We start from the raw sequence: 24,905 nt of genomic DNA, 5'->3' as shown, positions 1-24,905 counted from the left end.
GTATAACCCAACTGAAAATAAATAAAAGGTAAAAAGAAACAACCTACGTCATGTTTTGAGAATTTCTTTCTTCAGCTGGAACTGGAGGAGTGAGGCCATATAGTCAAGGTGGAGGGATTCATATGAACACTTCCCAACAGAAGTTCACGTTTGCACAAAAACCTCAGGTTTCTGCTCGAAATCCCACCCAAAAAGTTCCGAACTTCTACACTTTATTCGGGGTTAATCTTTGGGTAAACTCTTTGGTGGCAGGTGTGTGCTGGCTCCCATTGAACAGTTTGAATGCGATTCACAGCCACATACCCAGTTATAACAAGGTGTGCACACTTCTGCAACCAAATGCTCTCAGCTATTCACCCTCTCAAAATCTGATATGAAAAAAATCATAAAAAAAAGAGATATCTTTTTAAATGTGAATGTAGGCGTCATTTATTAGGCACTTACCAGCAAGTTAAGAGGTAGATACCAAAACAAAAACATCTTCGTGATTGTTTTATTGTTGTAGAGCATGTTTTATTAGATAGCAGGCATAATGTGCGGTACGTAGCACCGCAAAACGTGTGATTAATAAAACGGCTAAATAAAAAATTTTTTTTTAGAAAATGAACAGTGTGTACTTACACAGCATAAAAAAAAAATCACTTAAATATTAAGCTATACAGTTAACGGGCTGTGCGTTAGAACCGACTTGATAGGCAGTAGTGAACATGTTATAATACAAATCCCGCAGAAGCTTGTGAGGAGGCATTGCCACATTTGGGTCTTTTGAACACTCCCACCTTAAATGGGAAGGAGGGTGGGCCATGTTTTATAGCGCGCCATCGGGCCTTTTCTCCAGACTGTACTCCCGTGTCCGCAGCACTTTCCAGCCCAGGATGGCCAGCAGCGCCACACCCATCACCTTGTAGCCAACCAGCAAGCCCAAATACCTGCGGGAAAATAGCAAAGGTGGATGAAACACGGATTTCCCATTTTGAGGAGCAGATGAAAAGATGACGGCGCTCAATCTGGACTCTGCCGAGCATGTCCCAAATCATCATATCGGACTCAAGTCACGTGACTCGTCTCTGACCGGTTTCTTAGGACGTCGTTGTCGTAGTAGCCGCAGCTGAAGTTCTTGCCGCACACGCGCTTCCACCAGATGCACGAGGTGTCGATGGCCATGCCAAACAGCGCCGGAGCCGGAAGCCATGCTGAGACGGAGGATGCAAAAAAAAATCGCAATTGAACCAGCCCTACTCGAACCAATACAGTCATCATTTTATTTTCTGGCTCACCCAAAAGCCTCATGAGGAGAAACTGAACTCCAATAGCAAAAGATTTCTCCTCGGACGCCACACTCCTGAATTATGACGACAAAGCGCATCATCGTCAGTCAGTCACGCGCACGCGCGACTCCCGAGTTTCAGGTGAGCGGCAGCTGACCTGAGCAGCATCATGTACATCGGGTTGTGGGTGAGGCAGGCGATCAGCGCCCCCGCCGACAGCACCAGGATGACGGGCAGCAGGAAGTGGGGGCAGTGGTTGGCGCAGGGCGACGGCCGTGCGTGACCGTGGCTGCCCGATATGCACCTGCAGTTAGTGTACAGCTGAAAACACACCACACTTAATTAGACACCAAAGAGAAACAAATGTACACAAATAAGCATTTTTCTAATCTTAAAATGTTTTTTTTTTTTTTAATCTGTGACGAGACCCACACATAAAGAATAGAAAATGAGGCATTTAACAGTTTTGGTCGTAATGTGTATGGTCTGCTCTAATAATCTCAACAGAGAGTACCAGACAATGGCGGTGTTATATTAAAGGTACAGTGCCATCTAGTGGTGAACTCATAGAATGCAACTGCTTTAAAGCACGTTCACTACGGTGCCTCCGCTTATTCCTCCAATTACAGGTATTTATTATTATTATTATTATTGCTACTACTATTATTGTTTGGAGTGAGCGAGCAGGAACTAGCTGGAGCAGCTAGCTGGAGAAGCTAGCAAAGGCTAGCGAGAGCCAAGCAGCAGGAGACAAGCGGAAGGAGCCCGAATCAAAAGGTACAGTGCCATCTAGTGGTGAACTAATAGAATGCAACTGTTTTAAAGCACGTTCACTACGGTGCCTCCGCTTACAGGTATTTATTATTATTATTATTATTACTACTACTATTATTGTTGTTTGGAGTGAGCGAGCAGGAACTAGCTGGAGCAGCTAGCTGGAGAAGCTAGCAAAGGCTAGCGAGAGCCAAGCAGCAGGAGACAAGCGGAAGGAGCCCGAATCATGAGACGACGCGACGACCACCGGGCCAGCCCCGGCTGTGGCAGGTAAGCGCCGGTCGACCCAGTGGGTCCGACACTAGCTGCAAGCACCGCCGCAGGCTAACTATGTTAGCCAAGTTCTTCTCCTTTGGGTATCCGTAACAGAAAGATGGCCGCAAAGCATGTCAGCCTGTAAGGCGTGGGGTGACCCAAGTAATATAATGAGCAACTACTAGACCTAAGATTATATAAGAAAATGTAAGTTGATGTGATATAAAAAAATAAAAATTGCACATTATTAAGTGGGTTTTGAAAATGAATGAGCTATCAGCTCGCCACTAGATGGCACTAAATCCGATTTCCATTCATTTCAATGGGCAAAAAACAAAGCAAACTGAGCATGATGTTCAGCTTTTTATCGCGGCATCATACACCAATTTGTTTCTTGAGAGTAGCCCAGCAGCCCCCCCCACCCCCCCCCCCGGAAAAAAACCCAGAAATATTCCTAACATGTGCGAGCGAATGAGTTAGTGAAACCATGCGTGCGGTCTTGTTTCGACAAGTGACAACCCGAGGGGCTTAACGGCGCAGGCGGCATCGTTTCATTGCGGTCACAGCGAGATGGCGGAAGACGCATTATTTCCCCACAACGGCCCCTCTTTTACACAGGAGGCGCCGATACGCGGTGGCTCCACAATATTATCGTACCTGGACGGCGTGCGCGTTGTCCGCACTTTTGGTGAAGTTGGTGCAGCCGGCGTGGCACGGGGATATGTACTCCACGTGATCAGAGCCGCACACTGGGTTGAAGGCGCTGGAGGGACACGAGCAGTTGGCGGAGCACACGGACGGAGACCTGCACAAAAATCACCGTTGCCACATTCAAGGACAAATCCGCCGCCGGGAAAAATGCCGCCGGCTCGCCCGTACCGTCCGATCTGGTGGTGATTGACTTGGGACACTTTGTGCGTGGAGCATCCCATGAAGAAGAGCGGCACGCACATCAGCGTGGAGACGCTCAACATGAGCACGGAGAAGCGAGGGATGTTCTTCAGGGACATTCCCGTCCGCTTCATGATGACGCCGCCCACCAGCATGCCCACCGCCACGGCCGGAATGTTGACGGCACCTACGGAGGACGACGGCGGCGGGCGGCGGGGACAAACACTTTTTTACAGACGACTCCCGCGCGTGGCCAGACCGCCGCAAAAGTTCATCGTGACATCTTGAGCCGATCACCCACCGACCAGCATGGCGCTGTAGACGGCCGAGGCGCTGTACTGGCGCTCCAGGAACTTGCTGAGGAAGGTGGTGAGGCCGGCGATCACCGAGGAGAAGCAGCACTGCGCCAGGATCAGGACCAGGAAGAAGGGACTCAGCAGCAGGTGGAAGAACATCCTGGGAAACACTGAGCGCACGGAAGGACAAAAACCACCGTCAGTCAATTTGCCGGCATATAAAACTTCATATCGACCAGTCAGCCCATTGAACCCCATTTTTTTTTCTCAAGTGTTTTGGTCAAGTACATTTATGGAACATATCTCGAGCGAAAATACAAAACCAAAAAGATCTTCGGAATGAGTAACATAAGGAACTTACTTTTTAAGAAGTCAGACAAAGAGACGTGAGGCTTCTTGAAGTCAACGTTGGATTTTCTTGCAATCATCTGGAAACGTAAAAAAATAAGTTCAGCATTGTGACATACAACTAAAATTTTATCTAAACTCAAATCTACAACCGCTCAAAGTTTTTGGGGGGGATTTATGGTACAATTATTATACAGATTGGCTTTTTACTGTGTGGCTTTAGTTTTTACCTTTGTCAATATTGGTTATTTTACAGTTGTCTTATTTGAACTTGCACAGCTTTTGGGGGATTTACGGTAGTTTTAGTTTTCCTTTCACAACTTTTGGATGATTGACAGTTATCTTATTTTAAACTGGGAAACTTAAGGAGCATTTATGGTAGTCTTTTATAATGTTGTAAGTGAATTATAACATATTATATCCATGATGATGTTTTGGACCTCTGCCTAAAAAAAATATTCCTGAACTGGAGCCCTTTAATTTTCCTGAATCTCCCTATTTTTCTAGAAAATTTAGCATGAAACCGCACTTTGAGCCTTGCGACTGTCGACATGATGCACAGGAGATATTACAATGAAAAATGTGATTACATTTGATTCAATGGGAAACGTATATTGTAAAGGAAAAGATAAAACTGTTCGCTTTGCAGTGAGCGGTCACAGCCAGCAGATGGCGCCAAATCCCTCCAGATGTTCTTACCTGCCCCTCTGAAGGCAAGCTGCGGGGGAAGAAGAAGTACGGCAAGGAGGCGAGTGCCAGGCAGACCGACGTGATCAGGAGGCCCATCCACCAGGCGCCCACCCAGCGGGGGTCGCCCGGACTCAGCGCCTGATCCACGACCCCATCTGCAGGGAGCCAAAAAATAATCATTCGAAAAATATGGTATTACAAAAATCAGATATGAAAGCATGTCAGGGTGAGCGGGGCCGTTGTTTACCTGAAGTGACTTTGTCCACGTCCACGTAGATACGAAGCATCCCAGAGCACAACAGGAAGCCAAAGGCGGGCCCAAACACGGAAACGGCAAACAAGATGGCTGCAAATGAAAATAAACCACATACATTAACTTCAATGACACGAGAAAATGCCTTTGATGGTGATGAAAAAACGCGTATGGTCGGCTCAACAAAACCTCAAATTGTCTTTGATGTTTACAAAAAAAAAAAAACTGGCTCAGCTCAGTGATACAATTTTTTTTTTCTATGGATAAAAAAACAAAAAACATTTTTACTTTGAACCTAGGTTCAACAGGATGGATTTTTTTTAAGGTATACTGTACAAAAACTACTTAAGATTCATTGAGACTCAAAATTGTCTCTGACATTTACAAAAACATGAATGACTCGTCTTTGATGTTTACATCAAACATTCAATGTCTCAAAGTTGTCTTTGCCGTTTACAAGAACTTTCGATCACAGAGACTCAATACTGTCTTTGATGTTAGCAAAAACACTGAATCTTGGTGAGTAACTCAGAATGGTCTTTGATGTTTTTAAAAACAAGCTGAGACTACTAAAATGTCACATATTAGATTTAATGACGCTCGGTGTCTTTGAGGTTTACAAAAAGCTAATATAATGTAATAGATCCCCTGCGACAGACAGGATTGAGTGTACCATCAAAGGCAATCGTACTCGGAATTCTTTGGTCACACGTGGCCGTTGAACCGCGTTCAATAACAACAACCCGGATCCACCGCGGGGCCGTTCACCTATGTAGAGCGGAGAGTTCCCGGGCGCGGCAAAGTCGTCGATGTAGGAGATGCCAAAGGGTTGCATGGGCACCGAGCCAACACCAAACAGCAGCTGGGCGGCGGCCATGAGCATCCACAGGGTGCGCGTGTCGGCCAATCGCCGGCTCTCGTCGCGGCCGCAGGACTCGGAGGCGCTGGAGTTCCTGTGCAGGTCGCAAATGTCCTGGCGGTCTGGACAAAACGAGATGGGCCCATATGAGATCTCGCTGAGCCTTTCTGTGACTCTTCCAGTCTCTGCTTGTGATAATGGAGAAGATCCTGTTTGAAACTCAGAAGGAAGGCGCATGGCGTGAGATTTTGGCCTTTGGGGGGGGGGGGGGTCTTCTTCCCTATTAAAGTCTTACAAAAAAAAAGTTTTCAATGAGCTATCACAATCAATGTTATGGTGCATTTGAGGTTCATCTGGAAATTTCACCCGCAGGCCTAACATTCTGTGAGTATTTTAATTTCCTGACCATTAAATCTGCTGGCGACCCGAATGAACGCTGATTTGCATGTCAGATAAAACACACGATGATGAATTTCCTTCTAATTAAGACAAAGTTGAGCTGGATTTTCACGAAGATGCTCAGATAAAACAAGGCGCCATGTTGTGCTGCCCACGGCGCGACAAACCCGGCGTGCAGACGTTGAGGACGTTAGTTTGTGAGTTTGTTTGCAGTTATAAGACTCAAATTGTCTTCAATGTTTACAGGTATGTCAGGTTCATTTCACATTCAGGCCTTGTTGGGACACTTTCAGCTCATTTGCGGCCATTTTTTTCTTCCGGAACACAAAATTGTTTACAAAAGTATTTTTGTTAAATTCAGTTTGATCCAAATGGGCTTCGATATTCAAAAAATATTGATAACAAATCATGTATTTTTGTTTATCGATCTATGCTTGTGACCAGGGTTGTTAATAGTTTTGGAATTTTCATTTTAGCTAAGTTTTTATTGTATGTGTTTATTTAATAAGAACCATGGTCAAAAGAAGAACATAACTCAAAAAGCGCATCAAAAAGTTGTTGACGTCATCTGAAGGTGCTTTTCTATTGGCTGCTGCTTGATGACGTCACTTCCGCGTCACACACTTTCAAACGCCCGTATTCCGGTGAAATAAATATACTTAAAATCATCCCCAAAGGCTCATGCATTAAATTAATGACTTGAAATTAAATTAACGAGGACATTTTCGCTCAAATTTGAGTAAAAAAAAAAAAAGCATTTTGTTTTAATTTTATTTCGTTAATGAAATGCCTTGAATCAACAAAGGTTGGGAATCACTGCATTGAGTCATCGGAAACTTGAAATTGTTTTTGTTGAAAACACTTGAACGTGACTTTGATGAATTGGGTTCACCAGACTTTGCTATTTACACAACAACAGATGAATTTGCGTGATCTTGCGTGTCGGCTCTTACTCAGTAGCACCGAGTCGTATTCGTACGGCCGCGACAGGAAGTGCGTCATGGCGAGCATCATGGCGCTGATGGACATCAGCAGTCCGCCGACGCCGATGATGCGAGGGCGGTGCACGCGGGTCCCAAAGTAGCTCAGGAACACGATCAACACGCAGTTGCTCACCTGCAAACGCAGACGGACGGACACATGCGCCATGAAGTCAAAAGAAAAGTGAATCTGGAACGTATTCACGAGGCTTCATTTTTTTTTTTTCAACATGTTCCAGAAATCATTTCAAATCATTTTGGACCTCAGTACGCCACCACCCGTAGTGAAGAAATTGCCCAAAAATAAGCAGGCCAAGGTCATTTTATGCTCTTATTCTGAAAGAGAAATCTTTTTGATTCAAAATGATTTCCGCTTCAATTTATAGACGAGCAAAGAATCGTCTTGATCCGCTCCAGTCTGACACGCTAATGCTAATTAGCGCGCCACTCGCGCCACTTTTATCACTCAAAAGAACGGCTATCCATACAAAACGCTTCAGGAATGTTTACAGAGAAGCATCTTAACATGACTCACCGCCATATGCTCGTCCTACGCTGCGAAAAAACTACTTTTATTGACATAACTTGATCGTGACTTTTTTCCTTTTACTCTCTAATGTGACTACAACTTAACTGTGTATCTGAACGAGCGGAACCACACTGCCCCCAAGTGGCCAAATCGGGTACAGCGCTCCCAGTAAAGGCACGCACAAACAAGGGCAAGACAGTATAAAATATTTTCAATAAAATCGATTTTGGGACATTTAATCGTACTAAATGAGAATTGACTTTTTTTTGGCACACCTACCAGTAACTTTCCCTAATAAACATCAGAAAAACACGCAAATAATGCAATTCTCAATTAACAGCATCCGAGTTCCAATCACGCCGCCAACGACAACAAACACAATGAAAGAGTCAACAAATGCAAACGTGAGCCTTTTGTCACGAGTTACATCCTTGAAGCCGGGCCAGCAAGCATTGCCCGTGTTGTTGTTGGCTCTCTGGCTTACCTGGCTTACCTTGCTCTCTGGCTTACCTCGTGCAGGGAGGACAGGGTTCCCGCGGAGTAGCTGCTGAGGCCGTAGCGTTTCTCCACCGTGCTGAGCGTGCTCTTGAAGTAGGAGCTGTACAGCAGCTGCGAGAACTGCAGCAGGCCGTGACACAGCACGAACACCTGCACAAACAGACCAATCGGAATGCGGAAAAATCCAAGACACAGAAAAAAATATGCAAGCTTTAATGTAGCCGGAAAGTTGACGGCGTCCGCAGGTTCGGGTTTTCTCTCTGTGAAAACCAGGCGGAGGCCGTCAAAAAGGACCAGAACGGTAAATCTCTGTAGATGAAATCGCTTGTAAATAAATGGCAGCAGCAAAGCGCCACTGTTGGGTTCAAATCGTCTTTGATGTGTACAAAAACTCATTCATTGGGTTCAAAAGCGCTCTAAATTGCTTTTGGTATTTGTCACACACACAAAAGAGAAACATACGATAGCGTTCAGAAAAGCATCTCGCCGTGCTTTGTTGGCCAAGTGTCTTTGAGTTTTACAAAAACACACCAGGCCAAAAAAAAAAAGAGTCTTTGATGTTTACAAAAATGTGTAGATTGTGTTAACAAAAACACAGGTTAGGTTATTTGAATACTAAATTGTCTTCTTTGTTACCAAAATGGCGGTTAGATAAAAAAAACTAAAGTGTCTTTGACATTTAAGAATAATGTATGTTAGGTTCCACAACACTCACATTTGTCTTTTATGTTCACGAAAACAAGTATGCTAGGGTCAAAAAAAAAAAAAAAAGTGTCAAATAATTTGTTTTAAAAAAAACGTAGGCCTTTGCTAGCTTCAACAAGTCCCAGGTGTCTTTGATGTTGACAAAACATATTAGGTTGAATTGTCTTTGATGTTCGTTTCAGGAACTTGAATAGCTTTTTTTTGTTCATGAAAGTATGTAGGTCAAGATGAACGACTCAGAATAGAAAAAAAAAAGTATGTTAGCTACATCAGGGAAATTGTTGCTAAAGTTGATGATTGATGTTCATGAAAATACACATCCTAGTTTTAAGTCTTACAAGAGTCTTTGACATTTAGAAAACAAGGGTGTCTTTGATGTTTACAAATACATAAGTTCGTTTGACGTCGTTTTTAATTTTTTTTTCGAAAACACAAGTTAGGTAAAAAAAAAGTCTCACGTGTCTTTGATGTTTACAAACGATATCTTTGGTACACAAGAGACTCCGAATTTAGTTTGAAGTTGACAAAAACTCGACTGTCAGACGCATTTCCGTCTGAAGACAAGCACGCTAGGTTCAAGCGCACGCCGTACGTTGGGTTGACAACGTGTTACAAAAATATGGAGTTGCGAATGAATGAATGACGCAGTCAAGTGGCGGGAGACGGACGCTTTTTGTTTCAGCCCGTCGCCTTTCCGACCCGCTGCGACGGGAAGAATCGCGGGAAGTTTGCTCTCCCGTTTCAAGCGCTTTCATTGCGAGCGGCCGTGGATTTCCACGCGGAAACCTCTGTTGTTGTTTTTGTTCTTTTAGCTCGGCCTATTCGGTGGAAGAAAACGAAGCAAAGGAAACGCGCAGCAAATCCCAAGACGGATCACGGAATCAACTCCCCTCATTGTGAGGAAGACATGAAAGCGTTTTGGCGAGACAATCGTTCAGAGAAATGTTATCATTTGACACGACGACAGATGAATCACTTCACATATTTTCATACAAAACAATTATGTTTGTTTGTGAATTTAACTTGTTTCCAGTGTCAAAGGTCAGCGTCATTATCATTTTAATCAATGTCTTTTTTTTTTTTTAATTAGAAATGATTACAAACATGCTGGATTCAACAAAGGCATGATATTGCCTTTGTTGACAAAAACACGTATGTTAAGGTCAACAAATTCATTTTGATGTCTATGAACAACTCAAGTGTCTTTGATGTTTGCAAATACACACACATTAGGTCCAACAACCAAGATGTTGTCAAAATGTTTTTTAGACAAAAATAAAAATTGTCTTTGATGTTTGCAAAAACATGAACGTTGGGTTCAACGACATGACCATCTTTGATGTTTACAGACACAAACGTTACTTTATTCTGAGCATCTTTATTTACAAAAATGCAAGTTCGTTTTTTTTTTTTAATTGATTTTTTCTAGGGATAGAGCAATTATCGGCCGGGCCGATTTGTCAAAATACCAAATATCGATTCAGGAATGTGAAGGCCGATGACGCTGGAATCAGTTTTTACTTGACATTTCAAACATATTCAGACAAAATTTCACCGTCTGCGAAGATCTTTTGAAACCGGTTACGATTCCTGACCAAAACCCCAAATGTGATACTTTTGCATGCATTTGTCACTCAGTGACAAACAGGGAACGTTTCATTTATGTAAATTTCCACTTTATAAAAGATGATGCTGACACTAGGAAGTCCCAACACTTTTTCTTTATAAAAATAATAATAATAAAAAAATTACATTAAGAAATTATGTTGACATTTTGGAACGCTTTATTTACAGTAGCTAATTTACTTGTTTCGTTTTTAGTTGAGCTTAACACATGCTGATAATTTTTAAACAAAGTTGTCCTTTGTTTATATGTTTAAAATTAAAAGAATTTTTATTTTTTTATTTTTTTACGCTATTATTTTGTCTTTTACTGCAAATGAATATCGGCTTGAATTATCGGTTATCGGCCTCCTTGACTACTAATAATTGGTATCGTCCCTGAAAAAAAAAAATCTCATATCGGTCTATCACTAATGTTTTCAGCACATGTTTACCAATGGTGTCCAAACTACGGCCCGGGGGCCATTTGCGGCCCGCCGTCCCTTTTTCAGTGGCCTGAAACATTTATTAAAAATGCCATTTGACACAGTTAAAATAAATATAAGAAATAAATACAAAATGGAGATGGTCAAAGTATGAATGGAGGGTATCAAGAAAAAATAGGCGCCACCCATTACAAATAAATTGGTTTGTATACTTTACTTATATACATGTTTTCAGATACGCAAAAACACCAATACATTATTTGTACAATTTTTTTAGGACTAAACACAATTTCTCTTCAAAACATGACGTGGCCCTTTCGTCCTTGTGATTTTCTCCAAGTGGCCCCCAAACGCAAAAGTTTGCACACCCCCGATGTGCACAAAAGGTGTCAATCAAGAAGTGAGCACATGCGGCATTTTGGATTGGAAGTCGTGAGATGGCGTACCTGATGCTGTGTCTGCGAAGTGTATCAATATCAATCTGTCGTTCCCTTTTGTCTCCTACAACGGCCATGACGGAAATATCCTTGAAGAATGGATGTTGCCGTTTTTGCTCGGTGTGTGTGTGTATGTGTGTGTGCGTGCGTGTGTGCGAGAGCTGAAGAATGTGCCGGTGGAATTGAGCAAATACAGAGCGCTGAATGAACATTGTGTTCCGGAGCCAAGAAAAATGGATTTATTATCAAGTGTTTTTCAAAAGGTGCAAAAATAAACAAAAGTTAGGACACAAAAAGGGCCCCCGTCCACATTGGGCAGAACGACTCCCATGATCGAAAACACAACAGACTAAGGCTGTGCAACGCAACCATGCCAGGTACGCCATTGAGCAGCGAGTCTCAAACGTTTTACATCTCCAACAAACATCACTATGACCAAGAAAGATTTTACTCCTCAAGCCATTTTCAGCAGTTACAATTTTGTCCAGAATTAATTTGATATCTTTGTTATTTTTCATGTACAATTCATACTTTTAAAAACTCATTTTTCCACTTGCTGTCGACTGAAGACGACATCACCTGTTGCTGAGGAAGTAGGTAACGACCAATCACGGCTCACCTGTTTTCTGGGTCTGATTAGCAAACTGAGCCGTGATTGGTCGTTACCTACTTCCTCAGCAACAGGTGATGTCGTCTTCAGTCGACAGCAAGTGGAAAAATGAGTTATTAATTGTACATGAAAAATAATGAAGTTATCACATTCATTTATTTTTACTTCTGAAAATGGCTCAATGAGTCGAGCATCCCTTTTCTACACACGTATGTTATGTTTCATAACAAATTTGTCAATGCATGCATAGATCCACCATCCAAAGCCAATAAGAAAGGGTTTGAAGCAAACAACAACATAACCACATAGTGAGGTTTCTTTTATCTCGTGCAACGGGCACAAAACTGAACAGCAAACCAACGTAAAGTGCAAGAACACATTTTGTGCATTTTTCTCTCGCAAAAATCAATTCACTCAAATGCCAGCTGGGATAGGCTCCAGCAACCCCGCGACCCTTGTGAGGACAAGCGTTACAGAAAATGGATGGATGGATTTCAATATTATTGAGGCTTTATGTTTGTCATGCATAACTGCACATCATTCCAAATCCACCAAACCTTATTAGACTTTTCTCATGTTTGCAGTAGAGGACCCAGTGTAAGTGCAACGAAGACATGTCTGCCATCTAGTGGTGAGTGGTGATATTACAACTTTAAACTACAGTCGCTGCATATTTGCTGTTTGAATTTATTTATTCACTGATTTTCCCCCCCATGTACCCATTTTATTTTTCATTGAAAATTTAAACAAACGTTCAGCAGTATTTTGTTTTAAGAATTTTTTAGGTTTGTTAAAAAAAAAAAATGCAATTAAACAGATAAATGTCAACCACAAAAAGTCTTGCCCAATGTCCAGGAATTAAAGGAAAAAAAGAGTGACAAAACAGTCATAATTCTTTTTAATTGTATTTGCCATTACTCTCATTTTTCATCATAATGTCCACTAGTTTGTATTAAGTGGTGAATGTCTTTTTGTTTTAAATTTGTTATTGCTTTTTGGGAGGCTGAATTAATGAAGATTTCCGTTCATTGATCTCAAGGCCTCATTGTGTTACATAATAGGTCGGGTCATGGCCACCCTAACTATTTCAATCACAATGCCTCAAACATGAACCCCCCCCCCCTCCCAAAAATGAAAACTTATTACCATCGTAATATTCATGTACCATACTCACAGCTCTACTTAACTTTCAGGATGTACTTTATTCATTTGCACTTAATCACTGAGAACTGATTTAAGGTACAAGATTAATTTACATTTAAACTGAGCAAATAGTTTCCTTCTCATCCTACAGTAGAAGCACAGCCTCGGGGTTCAAACTGCAAAAATGTATTAATATTATTAATGTTGCTCAAACTGGTACATCTTGTATCTAAACCTTTGATTTATTTACCATATAATATATGCCGACAGGATCATTATGTGGCACAATTGATTTATAAAAAAAAAAAAAAAGTTAATTACCATTAACTTCATTAAATTCACTTAAACGTGAGCAGACATGTTTCAATAAAAACGGACACATTTTTAAAAAGTTGATTCTGATGTCTCAAGATTAAAACTAAACGTCACATGTTCATTTCCAGTGAAAACCGCCGACATTTTTTATGTGCTTTTCTACTCAGCATTGTCTTGTTTTAACTTCTGTGCAGCACTTTACGCAAGTGCGTTTGTTTTTGAAAGTGCTCAATAAATAACGTTGAGTCTCGTTTGAAGAAATGTTGACATTAGCATCGTCGTTTGGAACGTTCACCTGTACACGTCACACAAAACTCATTAAGTTACCGGACGTGTTATTAAAAAGTAATTAAATGGAGCTGTTGTTATTTTTGAAGTGTTTTTGAAATAAAGTAAGCGCTTACCTTAATGTTGTGGAACATCATCGTCCTCCTGTGTGTGTCTCTTCGTCTTTGCTGGAATGAAGTCAAATGAACCGTGCGTGTTTGTGTGTACTGTAGTGCGCATGCGCAGAGCTTCTAGGTTCCCCCCCCCTCCTCCGGTGAGACACCGCGTGTGACGTCACAGTACAACGTGTGCCGGCCATTGGCTGAGTCACACGAGCTTTTATAGTCAAACCCCCGTTTATCACGGGAGGGTTCGTTTCAGGCCCAAAGTTCAACACTAAAAGGTGCGCAGTTCTACATTCAGAATTGCTTGTATTAAAAAAATAATAATAGTAACTTGAAAATCAGATCTGCACTATGGTGGGGGGCGCGCAAGGTTTACTGTATGATAAATAAAAATAATTGTGATGAATATAAATCGGTCAATTACTAACATGTTACCACACATTCAGAGGACATAATGCAAGGGAACGTTTGTCCGTGAACTATCTGCTCATTGAGTCATCACTTGGATGACAGGCTAATTGAAGCTAATGAGGACGCAGAGGTGGAGGCTGGAAGCTAGTTTCTAACGAATGGAGCTGGGACGGGAGCGGATAGAATATTTATTTGCTTTCCAAATGAAAATCTTTAGTAAAAGTCCTAAAAGGTTTGCCCCGGGTCAAATTTGAGCTTTGTCCACCAAAATGGATTTAGAAAGGCTTAAAAGCTAGCAAAGACAGGTAGATGGCTAAGCTAATTAGCTGGCTGGCAAAAGGCCATCTTGGCTTAAAAGCTAGCAAAGACAGGTAGATGGCTAAGCTAATTAGCTGGCTGGCAAAAGGCCATCTTGGCTTAAAAGCTAGCAAAGACAGGTAGATGGCTAAGCTAATTAGCTGGCTGGCAAAAGGCCACCTTGGATGGACAGAAGAGTTGCTAAATTTACCGTCAAACACGGAAAAAGGTAACAAATGTGTCCTTGGCAGTGCTTAACGTCCATATCGACCCCACTATTAAGCAAATGGATATTTTGTTAAGGCTAATAATCATCAAATAAGAGGAACTTCTCTGGTGAAAAACGTTATGATGAAGCTGCCTGGGCGTGAATGGGAGGTTTTACTCATCCGATGATACTGACGTAGAAGAAGTAACATTAAGTAACATTTAATAGTGAATGAATGTAATCAAGCACCATCAGTTGACATGCAGTGACTGGAAAAACAGCAAACACCACCCCCACCAAAACAAAAAGCAAAAACTTGAAAGCATGTTGACAGTTTACAGCAATGCTGACAAATTTGTGAATCCTGTGATGGGTGGTGTTGAACGGCAGGGGGAAAAAAAATCGAACTTGGAACACTGGGAAAGGCCTGGCACCCTTAACAGATTGTGGAATATACAACTTCTTTCATACACATACACTGTAAAAAAATTCTTTTTTTTTTTTTTAAATGGATCAGAGCCATAAGAGAAACAAAATTGATCCCAGAAAAGTAACTTGCAGAACACCCTCCTACACATTTGGTGTCCCGTCGTCTCTTGTTACGGCTCCGAAACTACCTCCAAGCGTGACCAGACGGAATTTTGTGTCTCGCATTTCGGATTTTATGGAAAATTCCAGACAGAGTGAAAGCAACCCATGCTGAATGTTGGCGTAATGAAGAAAGCGGCACGCCCAGAAAATGGCGCTTACGTTTCTGGCTGTCGTACCGCACTTGTTGCGTCTTAATGGGGTTACGATGCATATACAAGTGAACGCCAAAGTGCCTTTAAAACACGGCACGTGAACGTCGGTGGGAAAATTCCCGTCGGGAGAGTCCTCAAGTGGAAAAAACGTCCTAAGGAAAAATACTTGCTATGCTGTAAAAAGCTATATCAAAAAAATTTGACTTGAACAAAAAATGGAACAAGTCACAAGCCTCCAGTGAGTTCTCTTTGATAAGGCACAAGCAGGATCCAAAATGCTTTCACACGTAAGCCCCCAAGGCGGCGTGAAACTCTGTGAGGCACTGGACCAGTTGCTGGAACTTGGGTCTCTCCTCGGGGTCCAGAGCCCAGCAGCACGCCATGACGGCGAACCTGCAACACAAAACACGGCAGGGGAGGGGATGAAAACTGCAGCAGCAAAGGCGGCAGAATTTGGGCACACGCGATAGGAAGTGGCGTCGCCGTGTTTCATTTTGTGGCCTGAACAGTCGCCTCATCACCTTTTGTACTTTGCAGGAAATCTCTGCACGCCTCACCGACTTTCATTCGAGTCAAAACACACATAGAATGTCGGGAATAAAGCGGAAAGCCCACCAAAATAACAAAACGTATTCTGGGAATGCATTTTCTGGTCATTTTTACCTCCAAAGTTCAAATTATTGTATTATTGGTACAAGCCCCCCCCCCCCCCCCAAAAAAAAAACCCATACAAAAAACTAACAAACACACACAAAAAAGAAAAAAACATTTTCTGGAAAAATGCCATTTTCTGGTCATTTTTACCTCCAACGTTCAAATTATTGTATTATTGGTACACGCCCCCCCCCCCCCCCCCAAAAAAACATACAAAAAACTAACAAACACACACAAGAAAGAAAAAAACATTTTCTGGAAAAATGCCATTTTCTGGTCATTTTTACCTCCAACGTTCAAATTATTGTATTATTGGTACACGCCCCCCCCCCCCCCCCAAAAAAAAACATACAAAAAACTAACAAACACACACAAAAAAGAAAAAAACATTTTCTGGAAAAATGCCATTTTCTGGTCATTTTTACCTCCAACGTTCAAATTATTGTATTATTGGTACACGCCCCCCCCCCCCAAAAAAAAAAAACATACAAAAAACTAACAAACACACAAAAAAAGAAGAAGAAAAAAACGTTTTCTGGAAAAATTGCATTTTCTGGTAATTTTTACCCCCAAAGTTCAAAATATTGTATTATTGGTACAAGCCTACAAAAAAAAAATTAAAATTAAATAATAATAATAATTACGTTTTCTGGAAAAATGGCATTTTCTGGTCATATTTACAACAACAACAAAAATCGAAATTCTTGTATTATTGTTACATACAGTTCATCGGGGCAGTTGATTGGCTGCGCTATCCTGTAGCCGTCCTTCAGGTAGGCCGACATCTCAAAGGGGTCAATGTCGACGTACGGCGTCTGGCCAAGAGTCATCAGCTCCCACAGCGTCACGCCGAAAGCCCACTGTGCCGGCAAAATAAAAAATGATTTGTGGTTGAAATCACTTGTGGACATCCGTCGGGACAAACAATACGTGGAAGTAATGCTGAAATCATTTTACATGCAGGATAAATTCCGTTTTGTTCGACAGGCTGTTAACAAGTGAATGAGCTCGTGTGTTAGTTACTATTATCCAAAATGAGAACAATAAAGATTCTTTTTAAACTTTTGTAACTCGATTTTTACACCAATTCTATGACATACGAATAAAGTAATTTCAAAAGGTCCCACTTTCCCCCCCACAGTAAACGAATGCGGTTGCTCCACAATGTTGTTTGCATTTCCAAGCGGCGATGCCAAACACCTGTTAGTGAACTTCTTGCCACGTCTAATTGCCGTTACGAAAGCGAGAGAAGCGGCGCGTGTGAGGACACGCCGCTGTGTGATTCACCGCTGCCTACTCCGTTTGGGCGCGAGAGCAAAAATCACCTTTTGTTACACGCCGTCGTCAACGGTGACTTTTCCGATACCCTCGCATCCTATTGGCCCGTTCTACGACGTCAATGAGGACTTATGATGTAAAGGAGCAACGTGTTCATTAAAGGACGTCGAGAGCAGAGTGTTCCAGGCTCGGTATGAAAAACAAGCCAGCGTATGGAGAATTGAAATGCGTCATGTTGTCTGTGTGTCATGGTGTGCCCCCCCCCCCCCCCACCCCCCTGAAGCTCAGCTGTTAGCGAAATGGCAGGCGTCGGCAGACGGCCGTTTTGGGCTTCCGACAGGCGCCGAGGCTGTAAGAGGAATGCGTGGGGGTTCATTTGAGTTGATTCGAGGACGTAGCTGTGAATTCCCGCACTTTGACCAAAATGGCCGCAATTTGTGGAAACTAAGATGGAACGGAGGTGGACAATTTAATACATGGGGATTAAGGGTTGACCAAGTTGGATAAGTCGACTTTAAAGATAGGTCGACTAAAATGTTCTGCCTCGAAACTCCGCCTGAACCATGTTTGGGCCGTCCATGTTTCATACCGTTAGTGCACCATCTAGTGGCCAAATGGTGGATAATATTTGTCTTTGTTAAAAACGCTCACTGACTTATAGTATTTAGTGTTTTTTTTTTTATTAAAAGGTTGAGTTTCCCCAAAACGCATGAAAGGAGAAGTTCTGAACGTCCTAAAAAGCACTTATTCCAAAATATATTTTGGGTTTTAGGTGTTCATCACTTAACCACTAGAAGGCAGTCATGCACCATACGTGCCCAGAAGAAGACAGGAACAGGAAGTTATTGACCTCATGTCGCTAACAGCTAGCTCTACTCTTGTTTACTCGTGGAATAATGTTGAAGCATTGTCTCTAAATGACTTTTAAGACACTATTGCATGGGTTATGTAGATATAATGATGTATGTGTGAACTCAATGGTTACCTTAAGTGGTAATCGCTAGCGTGCTAATGCTAATAGCGATTGCTAACCGTTTAGCAGAAGCTAATTTTGTTAGAAGATAATAAATGATGTGTCATTTATTGAAAGACTTGTGATTTTTTTTTTCATTGCCCTTTTTGTCCTTTATTTGAAATGGAAATGTTCTTTTTTCTTCTTCTTTTTTTTTTTTACAGGGGGGATTACTCAATTATTTGATGGAATAACTGATGGGATAATCAATTTTTAAAAGATTCAACAGTGACAGCACTAATGGGGATTCACTGTTGGCAACTTTATTAGTGAACGCCAGTGCATGCCAGTGCAAAAATGTACTTACCACATCACTGGCGCTGGAGAAGTCATTGTCGAGCAAGCTCTCCAACGCCATCCAGCGCACGGGCCGATTCTCGTTGTCCCCCAGGCAGTGGTAGTCCATGGGGAACAGATCGCGGGCCAGGGCGTTGTCCGTGATCTTCACCTGCATGTTGTCATCGATGCTGTCGGGGGGGAAAAAGTTTGAAAGCACGCTCAGGAGAAGTCATCATTTTTTTGGTGAGCGTCGACGGACACTTACACGCAGTTCCTGGCGGCGAGGTCTTTGTGGATGACCTCGCGGCGGGCTAGGTAGCTCATTCCGCACGCGATCTGTATGGCCATGTAGACCAGGTCTTGCTGGGAGATGGCCTGGCAGGAAGCGAGGGGGGGGGGACACAAAAAGTCAAGCGCAGTGCTTGAGAACAGGAAACACACGGTAGCGACTGACTGTGACTTTGAGTGTCATGCTGACCTCATTTCCTTTTTAGGTATATTTATATAATAATAAAAAAAAGAAGTCGAGTGCTTTGGAACAGGGGAGTCCTAACGACACCATTTTCAGTCTGCTAATTGTAAATTCGTAACTATAATGAAAAACCCCCAACAATTATTTCCTTGGTCACAAGCGATTTTTGGATGCTCACTTAAGTTTTTCCCCTTAACAAATTTCACCAAACACCGCTGAACTGTGACATGTAAATGTTTTTTTTTTTTTTTTTACCCAACCATTCCTCTGCAAATGATTATTCTTTTATTTTTGATCCAAAAGAGCTGTTCCGAGGATTGGCCTTGACTTGGCGTGATGAAATGCGCTCATTTAAAGATTTGCAATAAATCTTTCACGCCGTCAGAGCAGATGTCAATCCGGTTGGCAGGGAGACGCCTCGCCGGTTGTTTTGCGGTTCCAGCTGCTTTCACTGTCGATATATGGCACCTGATCAGGCCGCGTGAAGACAATCGGCCTTTTGTACGCCTTTTCAAAGCTGGCAAGGAAGCTTCCATCAGTCAGCTCCGTAGATGCAGCATTTACAAGATGGAGCTTGCTGTCCTTTTTATCAAAGCTCCTTTCGCAGCCTTTGAGATAAAAAGCTTGGAAGAAATTTCATCACGACGAGCCTTTTGGCGCTGGCGGGAGAAGCGGCGTCGCTGTTGCAATGTGAGCTGCAGCTGTAAATGTTTCAATATCCCTGATGTGCAGCTTTTAATGTTGACACACTAAGACAATCCCGCGCACTCATAGAATGATTATCTCTTTCTAGTAATGTTTTTTCGTGGTTGACTTCAAACTGTACAATATTTATGCCCTTCCCTCAATGTATGCTAGGCGCCTTTCACCTGCGGGTTGTTGGCCTCGGCGAGCTTGCACTGGCGCAGGAACAGCTTCAAGTTGCCCCAAGCCATGAAGGGCAGCAGCACCATGGGTTTCTCGCCGTCCTCCGTGCACACGTGGCTGATGGGTAGCAGGTTTCTGGAAGGAGGAGGGCAACGTTTGGCGTAAATGGGACACTCGCTGGCCACTTTATTAGGTACGGAGGCTATGTTGGCAGGGACTTCTTCCAAAACACTGTTAAACGGAGGGCAAAGGGGAAGAGGAAACCTTGGCATGGTGCGGAGGAAAAGGCGTCGGCCAAAATGTGTCAAATTAAAGTTGACTCCTCCCTGACAGTTTGAATGTGATCCTGGACTGAACAATTAGGTCAGAAGACTTGCTTCAAAAACTTTTAAAGCGGGAACAAAAAAAGTTACTGTATTGATAGATGTGCCTTGAAATTTAGCATCACTTGGATACGTGCTTGCAATTAGGGCTCATTTGGGGAAATTCATGTGTACAAATCTGTACAATCGCTTCAAACCAAACTGGGTGACTTCCTGTTCAATTTTGGGCATGGGTCATGTTATACTGAATTCTGTGTCATTCTGTAAAACTACATTCTGGGAGAGGGGGGGGGGGGGTGTAATTTTTGTCTTCCCTTTCGAGCTCTTGAATTTGCCTCAAAATGTCTGACTGAAAAAAAGTGGCCGACTTCCTGTTCACTTTTAGGGACGTGTCTTTTTTTTTTTAAGTCTCGTTTTGATAAACACGTCCACCCAATTCAGTGTTTAGTTCAAAATGTGTCCGGGACAAATTTTTTCACCTTTTGAGGCCAGGAATTTAGCGCTAAACGGTTGCTTTGAACCAAAAATAACCAACTTCCGTCTCACTTTCAGTTACTGGCCCTTGAGACGTTTCAGTTTGTCCTGTTATGGTCGACATATTTACCCAGTTTCATGTTGTTGGTGAAATCAGTGTTGGGGAGGGGGGGGGGGTACTTTATCCCCCATCATTCAAGCCCTGGAATTTGCCCTAAAATGGCCGACTTACAAATATTGGTGCTTGAAACTTTCATGCTAGACGTACTGCAGCGTGCAAAATAAGCTCACCTGTGATGAAGACCACGAAGCTTGCAGCTTTCAGTCAACATCATGGTCACCTGGACCTCCGACGCGTGATCTGAAAATAAGGCGGAACATAAAACAAACCTGAATATCGTGCTTATGGAAATTACTGTTGTTGTTTTTTTGTACACGCTGACATGATCATTCCACAAACTGTGCATCCATTTTTTTAGGGAGCAAAACAATTTATTTGTCAAGCTCTGCCTGTCTTGTTTTTTCCGGATCTCAACAAAATAGTCCTGTTTCCAAGTAGACCTTGACATGTGGTCATTCTACAACGCTGTGGGTGTCCGTATTAATGTTCCCAGGGAGGCGAGCCAGTAATTTGTCCTCCTCTGTCTGCCTCGTTTTTCTGGATCTTGCCCAAAATACAGTCGGGTCCATAAATATTGTGACATCCACACAATTCCTGGCTCTAACGATTTGACATAAGCTGTGCTTCAACTGCAAAATTTCAGCTTCATTTTGAGGGCATTTATTCCCAAATCAAGTGAGCGGTAAAAGAGTTTGACCTGAAGCATTCTGCAGAATAATTCAAAAGAGATTTATATTGCAAAGCTGCGTAACGCTATGAAAATTGTGGCCGTGTCCCAATCATAGCTTCTAAAAAAAATTTTTTTTTTTGGGTGACATTTTGTTTTGGTGGTTGCCTTGAGACTTTGTAAAATGTAAAATAAGTGCTTTGGCACAATAAAGGCTGAGGGAAAAACTGATTTACTGTATATGATCTGGTTAGCATTAGCAAGCGTGGATACCTTTCACAGTCTTCACAAAGACTGGCCTTTCTTTGGCGGGGTCCTTTTCATCCACCAGAACGCCGTGGAAGATGCGGCCAAAGGTGCCTGTCCCAAAAAAAAAAACACAAACAAAAACAAACCCACAACAAATCAGCGGCTTCTATTAGACCCCCCAGAGAAGTTTAAAAGTCACACCGAGCTAATCGGCGTGTCAGGCTACAGATTTAAAATGCTTTGTCACATTGGCCAGAACATGACTGATTTCGTCTGCGCTTTGAATGATGGCAGGAGACGCCAAGCGAGCGCATTCATCATCACCGTTGTCTAAACTGTCAAGAGGAGCGCTCGAGGCGGGAACTTCGGCGAGGCGAGCAAAAAGAGTGTGGACGTAAAGTTTAGAAAAACATCTGAGTCCCGAGGCGAGCCGGGCTCCAACAACAAGGTTAGTGTTTAACCGCCTCCCCTCCCACCTGGAGCGTGCGCGTCGGGCCTGTCCGGACCAGTTCGCAGTCCGCAAGAGTTCAACTTTCACCGCAATGTTGGGTGTTCTTTTTATTCGCGCACTCTCGTGATGGCGGCGGCAGAACGCATGCTGCGATCGTCACGGCGGCGTGTTTCGCAAGTCTGGAAGATTTGAGCGGAATTGATCAACTGATTGGAAAATATCAGCTATTGGATTTTATTGGAAGCACTCCCATTGAAAACAACAGAAAGCCGATGAAGGCAATTTGAAGTAACATTTCAACATACGCGACTGTCATGCTGAGGGCTGCTCGATTGAAAATACATTGAAAATAAAAATCACAATTATTTATTATTCAAACAATTATTTTTGGTACAAAACAAGAAAATGTTTAAGCATTTAGAAATATTAAGACCAATAAAAAAAAAAGGGAAACACTATAATTATGTAAGTTCCTTTTGGACCAAACAGAATTTATAATAATATATATATATATTTATATTATTCATTTATGTTGGCAAAAACTTGAAATTGAAGTGCAGTAGGACGATCATTTATTTTTGGGGTACAAAACAAGAAAATGTTAAAATACAAATAAAAAATATTAAGACAAATAAAATTCTTTGAAACACTAATTATGCAAGTTCTTTTTGATGAAACAAAATTGATTAAAATAGTTATTTTAAAATTTAAAAAAAGGTGCAAATTTATACATTTAAACAACTCAAAAATTAGAATTAATCATCTTTTTTCTCCCAATTATGCAGATTTTGTAATTGTGGCGTGTCATAATTGAAATTGAATTTTGATTAATTGCATAGCCCTAGTCATGCAGATGTAAAAAAAAAAGGAAAAAAAAAAGACATTAACTGCTTTCATTTTTAACAGGAATGGCACTAAATAGCTTCAAGCAAGCGTACAAACCCCCTCAATAGTTGATGACGAGTAGGTTCAAATGTATTCATTTCAAGTGCAGTGGGACAGCGAAGTTGCCAGGCAGCCACTGCATTTTGTACGCTAGGAATTACGAGCCAACCTCCGTGTGAAGACATAGCGAGTTTGTTCACGACGACTCGGACCAGTCAGGTCGGATTTATTAACGGTGCTTATCAAAGAACAGTAAGCTTTAAAAAATATTTACGTTCCGGCTGCGCGTTCCCAGACACAGGCTAATGCCCCGTGTCAGCATTCGGGAATCGGAAGGACACTAAATCCACCAAAGTGGGCCAAACTCCAGCGGACTGAAATACAGTCTTGCTCGCTCCATGACGAAGCCAAGCGGCCTCCCAAGCAGCCAGCCCGGACAATGGAGGCAAATTGCAAGGTTGACGTCGGTGCATGACGAGAAATCGCATTCTATATTGTGAAGTCCATTTGAATTTGACTAATTTTTCCAGCCCTAGTGTGAAAAATGGAGAAAAGATCAACAGGAAATTGCCATTAATGTCATGCAATTTTAAGGAAAAATACTATAAAGCAATACTTGCCGTTATTGTGATATGAAATTACCTCTATCAAGATACAACATTTTGAGATCAGTAGTATCTATAGTATATCATTTGTATCATTTAATTCCCTTACTCAATGAGAATCGATGAGAGAATCAAAAATGTACTTCTAATTGCAAAATTTTAACAAGTTTCCATCCCTATTAGGGGTGTGCCAAATAATCGATTTTAAATGTCCCAAAATCCATTTTATTGCAATTATTTTATACCGTCTTGCCCTTGTTTGTGTGTGCCTTTATTGGGAGCGCTGTTCATGTTGTACACAATTTAGCCACTTAGGGGCAGTGTGGTTTCACGTGTTCTAAAACAATGTTAAGTTGTAGTCACAGAGAGTAGAAGGAAAAAGTCATGAACAAGTTATGCCAATAATAGTAGGTTTTTTTTGCAGCGTAGGAAGAGCATATGCTGTTGAGTAATGTTAAGAATGTCAAGCGTTTTGTATGGATAGCCGTTCTTTTGAGTGATAAACTAGTGGAGGAGATATAACGATTTTTTTCACATCTATAAATTGAAGCAGAAATCATTGTCAATCGAATCATTTTGAATCAAAAATCATTCTCAATCGAATTGCAGACCCAAAAATCGGAATCGAATGGTGAGAATCCCTCCCCTACTAGTTGTGTTGTTGTCTGAAGAAGCAAACGTACCTTCATGCAGGACATCGCTCAGTGTGACCCTCTCTCGCGAAATGGCGATATCTTTGACTTTGGCCTTGGCCTCCATCAGGGTCACGCTCCTCAGGTCGTTTTTCTCGATGCGGAGAGATGGGAAGCCTGCGAGGGAGGGAGGGAGGGAGCGAGCGAGGGGAGAGCATATCCAAGTGTAAACACAAAAGCACGGGCTTGATCTATTTACTGGAAGAGTATCTGCTTTACATCACTTTGACAACATACGTGCCATTTCTCTTAACGCCCGGGGGGGGGGCTTGATGCCGGCCATTTGGCTCCCTCCCCCTTCTTTTTTTGAACCATCATAGCTGTGTTAGTGCAAATGGAATGAAACTTAATTGAGGTCATTTCCGACTTCAGCGCTTTCAATATTTCAATAGCATTATATCTTTTGGGTTTTATCGTTGCCACCCGTAGCCAGTTGAAACCAATGTAAACTAAAACTATATATACAAACTTTTTTTTCCTCTCTCTTCACTGGCAATAATCCTCTTCTGTATATGTGAGTACATACT

General features: G+C 42.1%; 2 protein-coding genes across 6 annotated transcripts in view; both read right to left on the bottom strand.

The window, feature by feature from the left end:
• Positions 1–443: 443 nt before the first annotated feature.
• Positions 444–13,817, bottom strand: slco2a1 (solute carrier organic anion transporter family, member 2A1). Of its 2 annotated transcripts, XM_086088953.1 has the most exons (14): positions 13,703–13,817; positions 8,053–8,190; positions 6,987–7,149; positions 5,544–5,756; positions 4,770–4,868; positions 4,532–4,677; positions 3,846–3,912; positions 3,490–3,654; positions 3,177–3,375; positions 2,955–3,102; positions 1,426–1,589; positions 1,278–1,342; positions 1,073–1,193; positions 445–929 (listed from the first exon to the last, which is right to left on the bottom strand). In XM_086088953.1, the coding sequence occupies exons 1-14, from the start codon at positions 13,721–13,723 to the stop codon at positions 809–811; spliced, it is 1,830 nt and encodes a 609-aa protein (XP_085945079.1). In that variant the 5' UTR covers positions 13,724–13,817; the 3' UTR covers positions 445–808. The 2 variants fall into 2 exon arrangements, with proteins under 2 accessions (XP_085945080.1, XP_085945079.1); XM_086088954.1 differs by lacking the exons at positions 8,053–8,190; positions 13,703–13,817 and adding an exon at positions 7,549–7,994 and having other exon boundaries at positions 444–929.
• Positions 13,818–14,811: 994 nt separating this feature from the next.
• Positions 14,812–24,905, bottom strand: part of ryk (receptor like tyrosine kinase) — a 23,597-nt gene continuing 13,503 nt past the window's right edge. For all 4 annotated transcript variants that reach the window (XM_086088949.1, XM_086088951.1, XM_086088948.1 and 1 more), the window contains 8 exons: positions 24,370–24,495; positions 21,770–21,856; positions 21,000–21,069; positions 19,914–20,046; positions 18,838–18,947; positions 18,601–18,760; positions 16,727–16,863; positions 14,812–15,742 (listed from right to left, as the gene is read on the bottom strand). In XM_086088949.1, coding sequence (XP_085945075.1) covers positions 15,631–15,742; positions 16,727–16,863; positions 18,601–18,760; positions 18,838–18,947; positions 19,914–20,046; positions 21,000–21,069; positions 21,770–21,856; positions 24,370–24,495 — 935 coding nt within the window. In that variant the 3' untranslated portion in view covers positions 14,812–15,630. The remainder of the gene's footprint in view (positions 15,743–16,726; positions 16,864–18,600; positions 18,761–18,837; positions 18,948–19,913; positions 20,047–20,999; positions 21,070–21,769; positions 21,857–24,369; positions 24,496–24,905) is intronic.

This window comes from Leptonotus elevatus, chromosome 11 (assembly GCF_054856555.1).
Source record: "Leptonotus elevatus isolate MCC_2025b chromosome 11, RoL_Lele_1.0, whole genome shotgun sequence".
Lineage (NCBI taxonomy): Eukaryota > Metazoa > Chordata > Actinopteri > Syngnathiformes > Syngnathidae > Leptonotus > Leptonotus elevatus.
The sequence above is the reverse complement of the archived record's forward strand: the minus strand, read 5'-3'. Positions and strand labels throughout refer to the sequence as shown.

What these genes read in the sequence shown, in the direction of transcription:
- slco2a1 (XM_086088953.1), bottom strand. Translation starts at nt 13,723, where the DNA reads ATGATGTTCCACAACATTAAG. An exon ending in ATACGACTCGGTGCTACTGA is followed by an intron (nt 5,757 to 6,986) that starts GTAAGAGCCGAC and finishes CGTTTTGTCCAG; the next exon opens with ACCGCCAGGACATTTGCGAC. An exon ending in TTTGTCTGACTTCTTAAAAA is followed by an intron (nt 3,655 to 3,845) that starts GTAAGTTCCTTA and finishes CCGTGCGCTCAG; the next exon opens with TGTTTCCCAGGATGTTCTTC.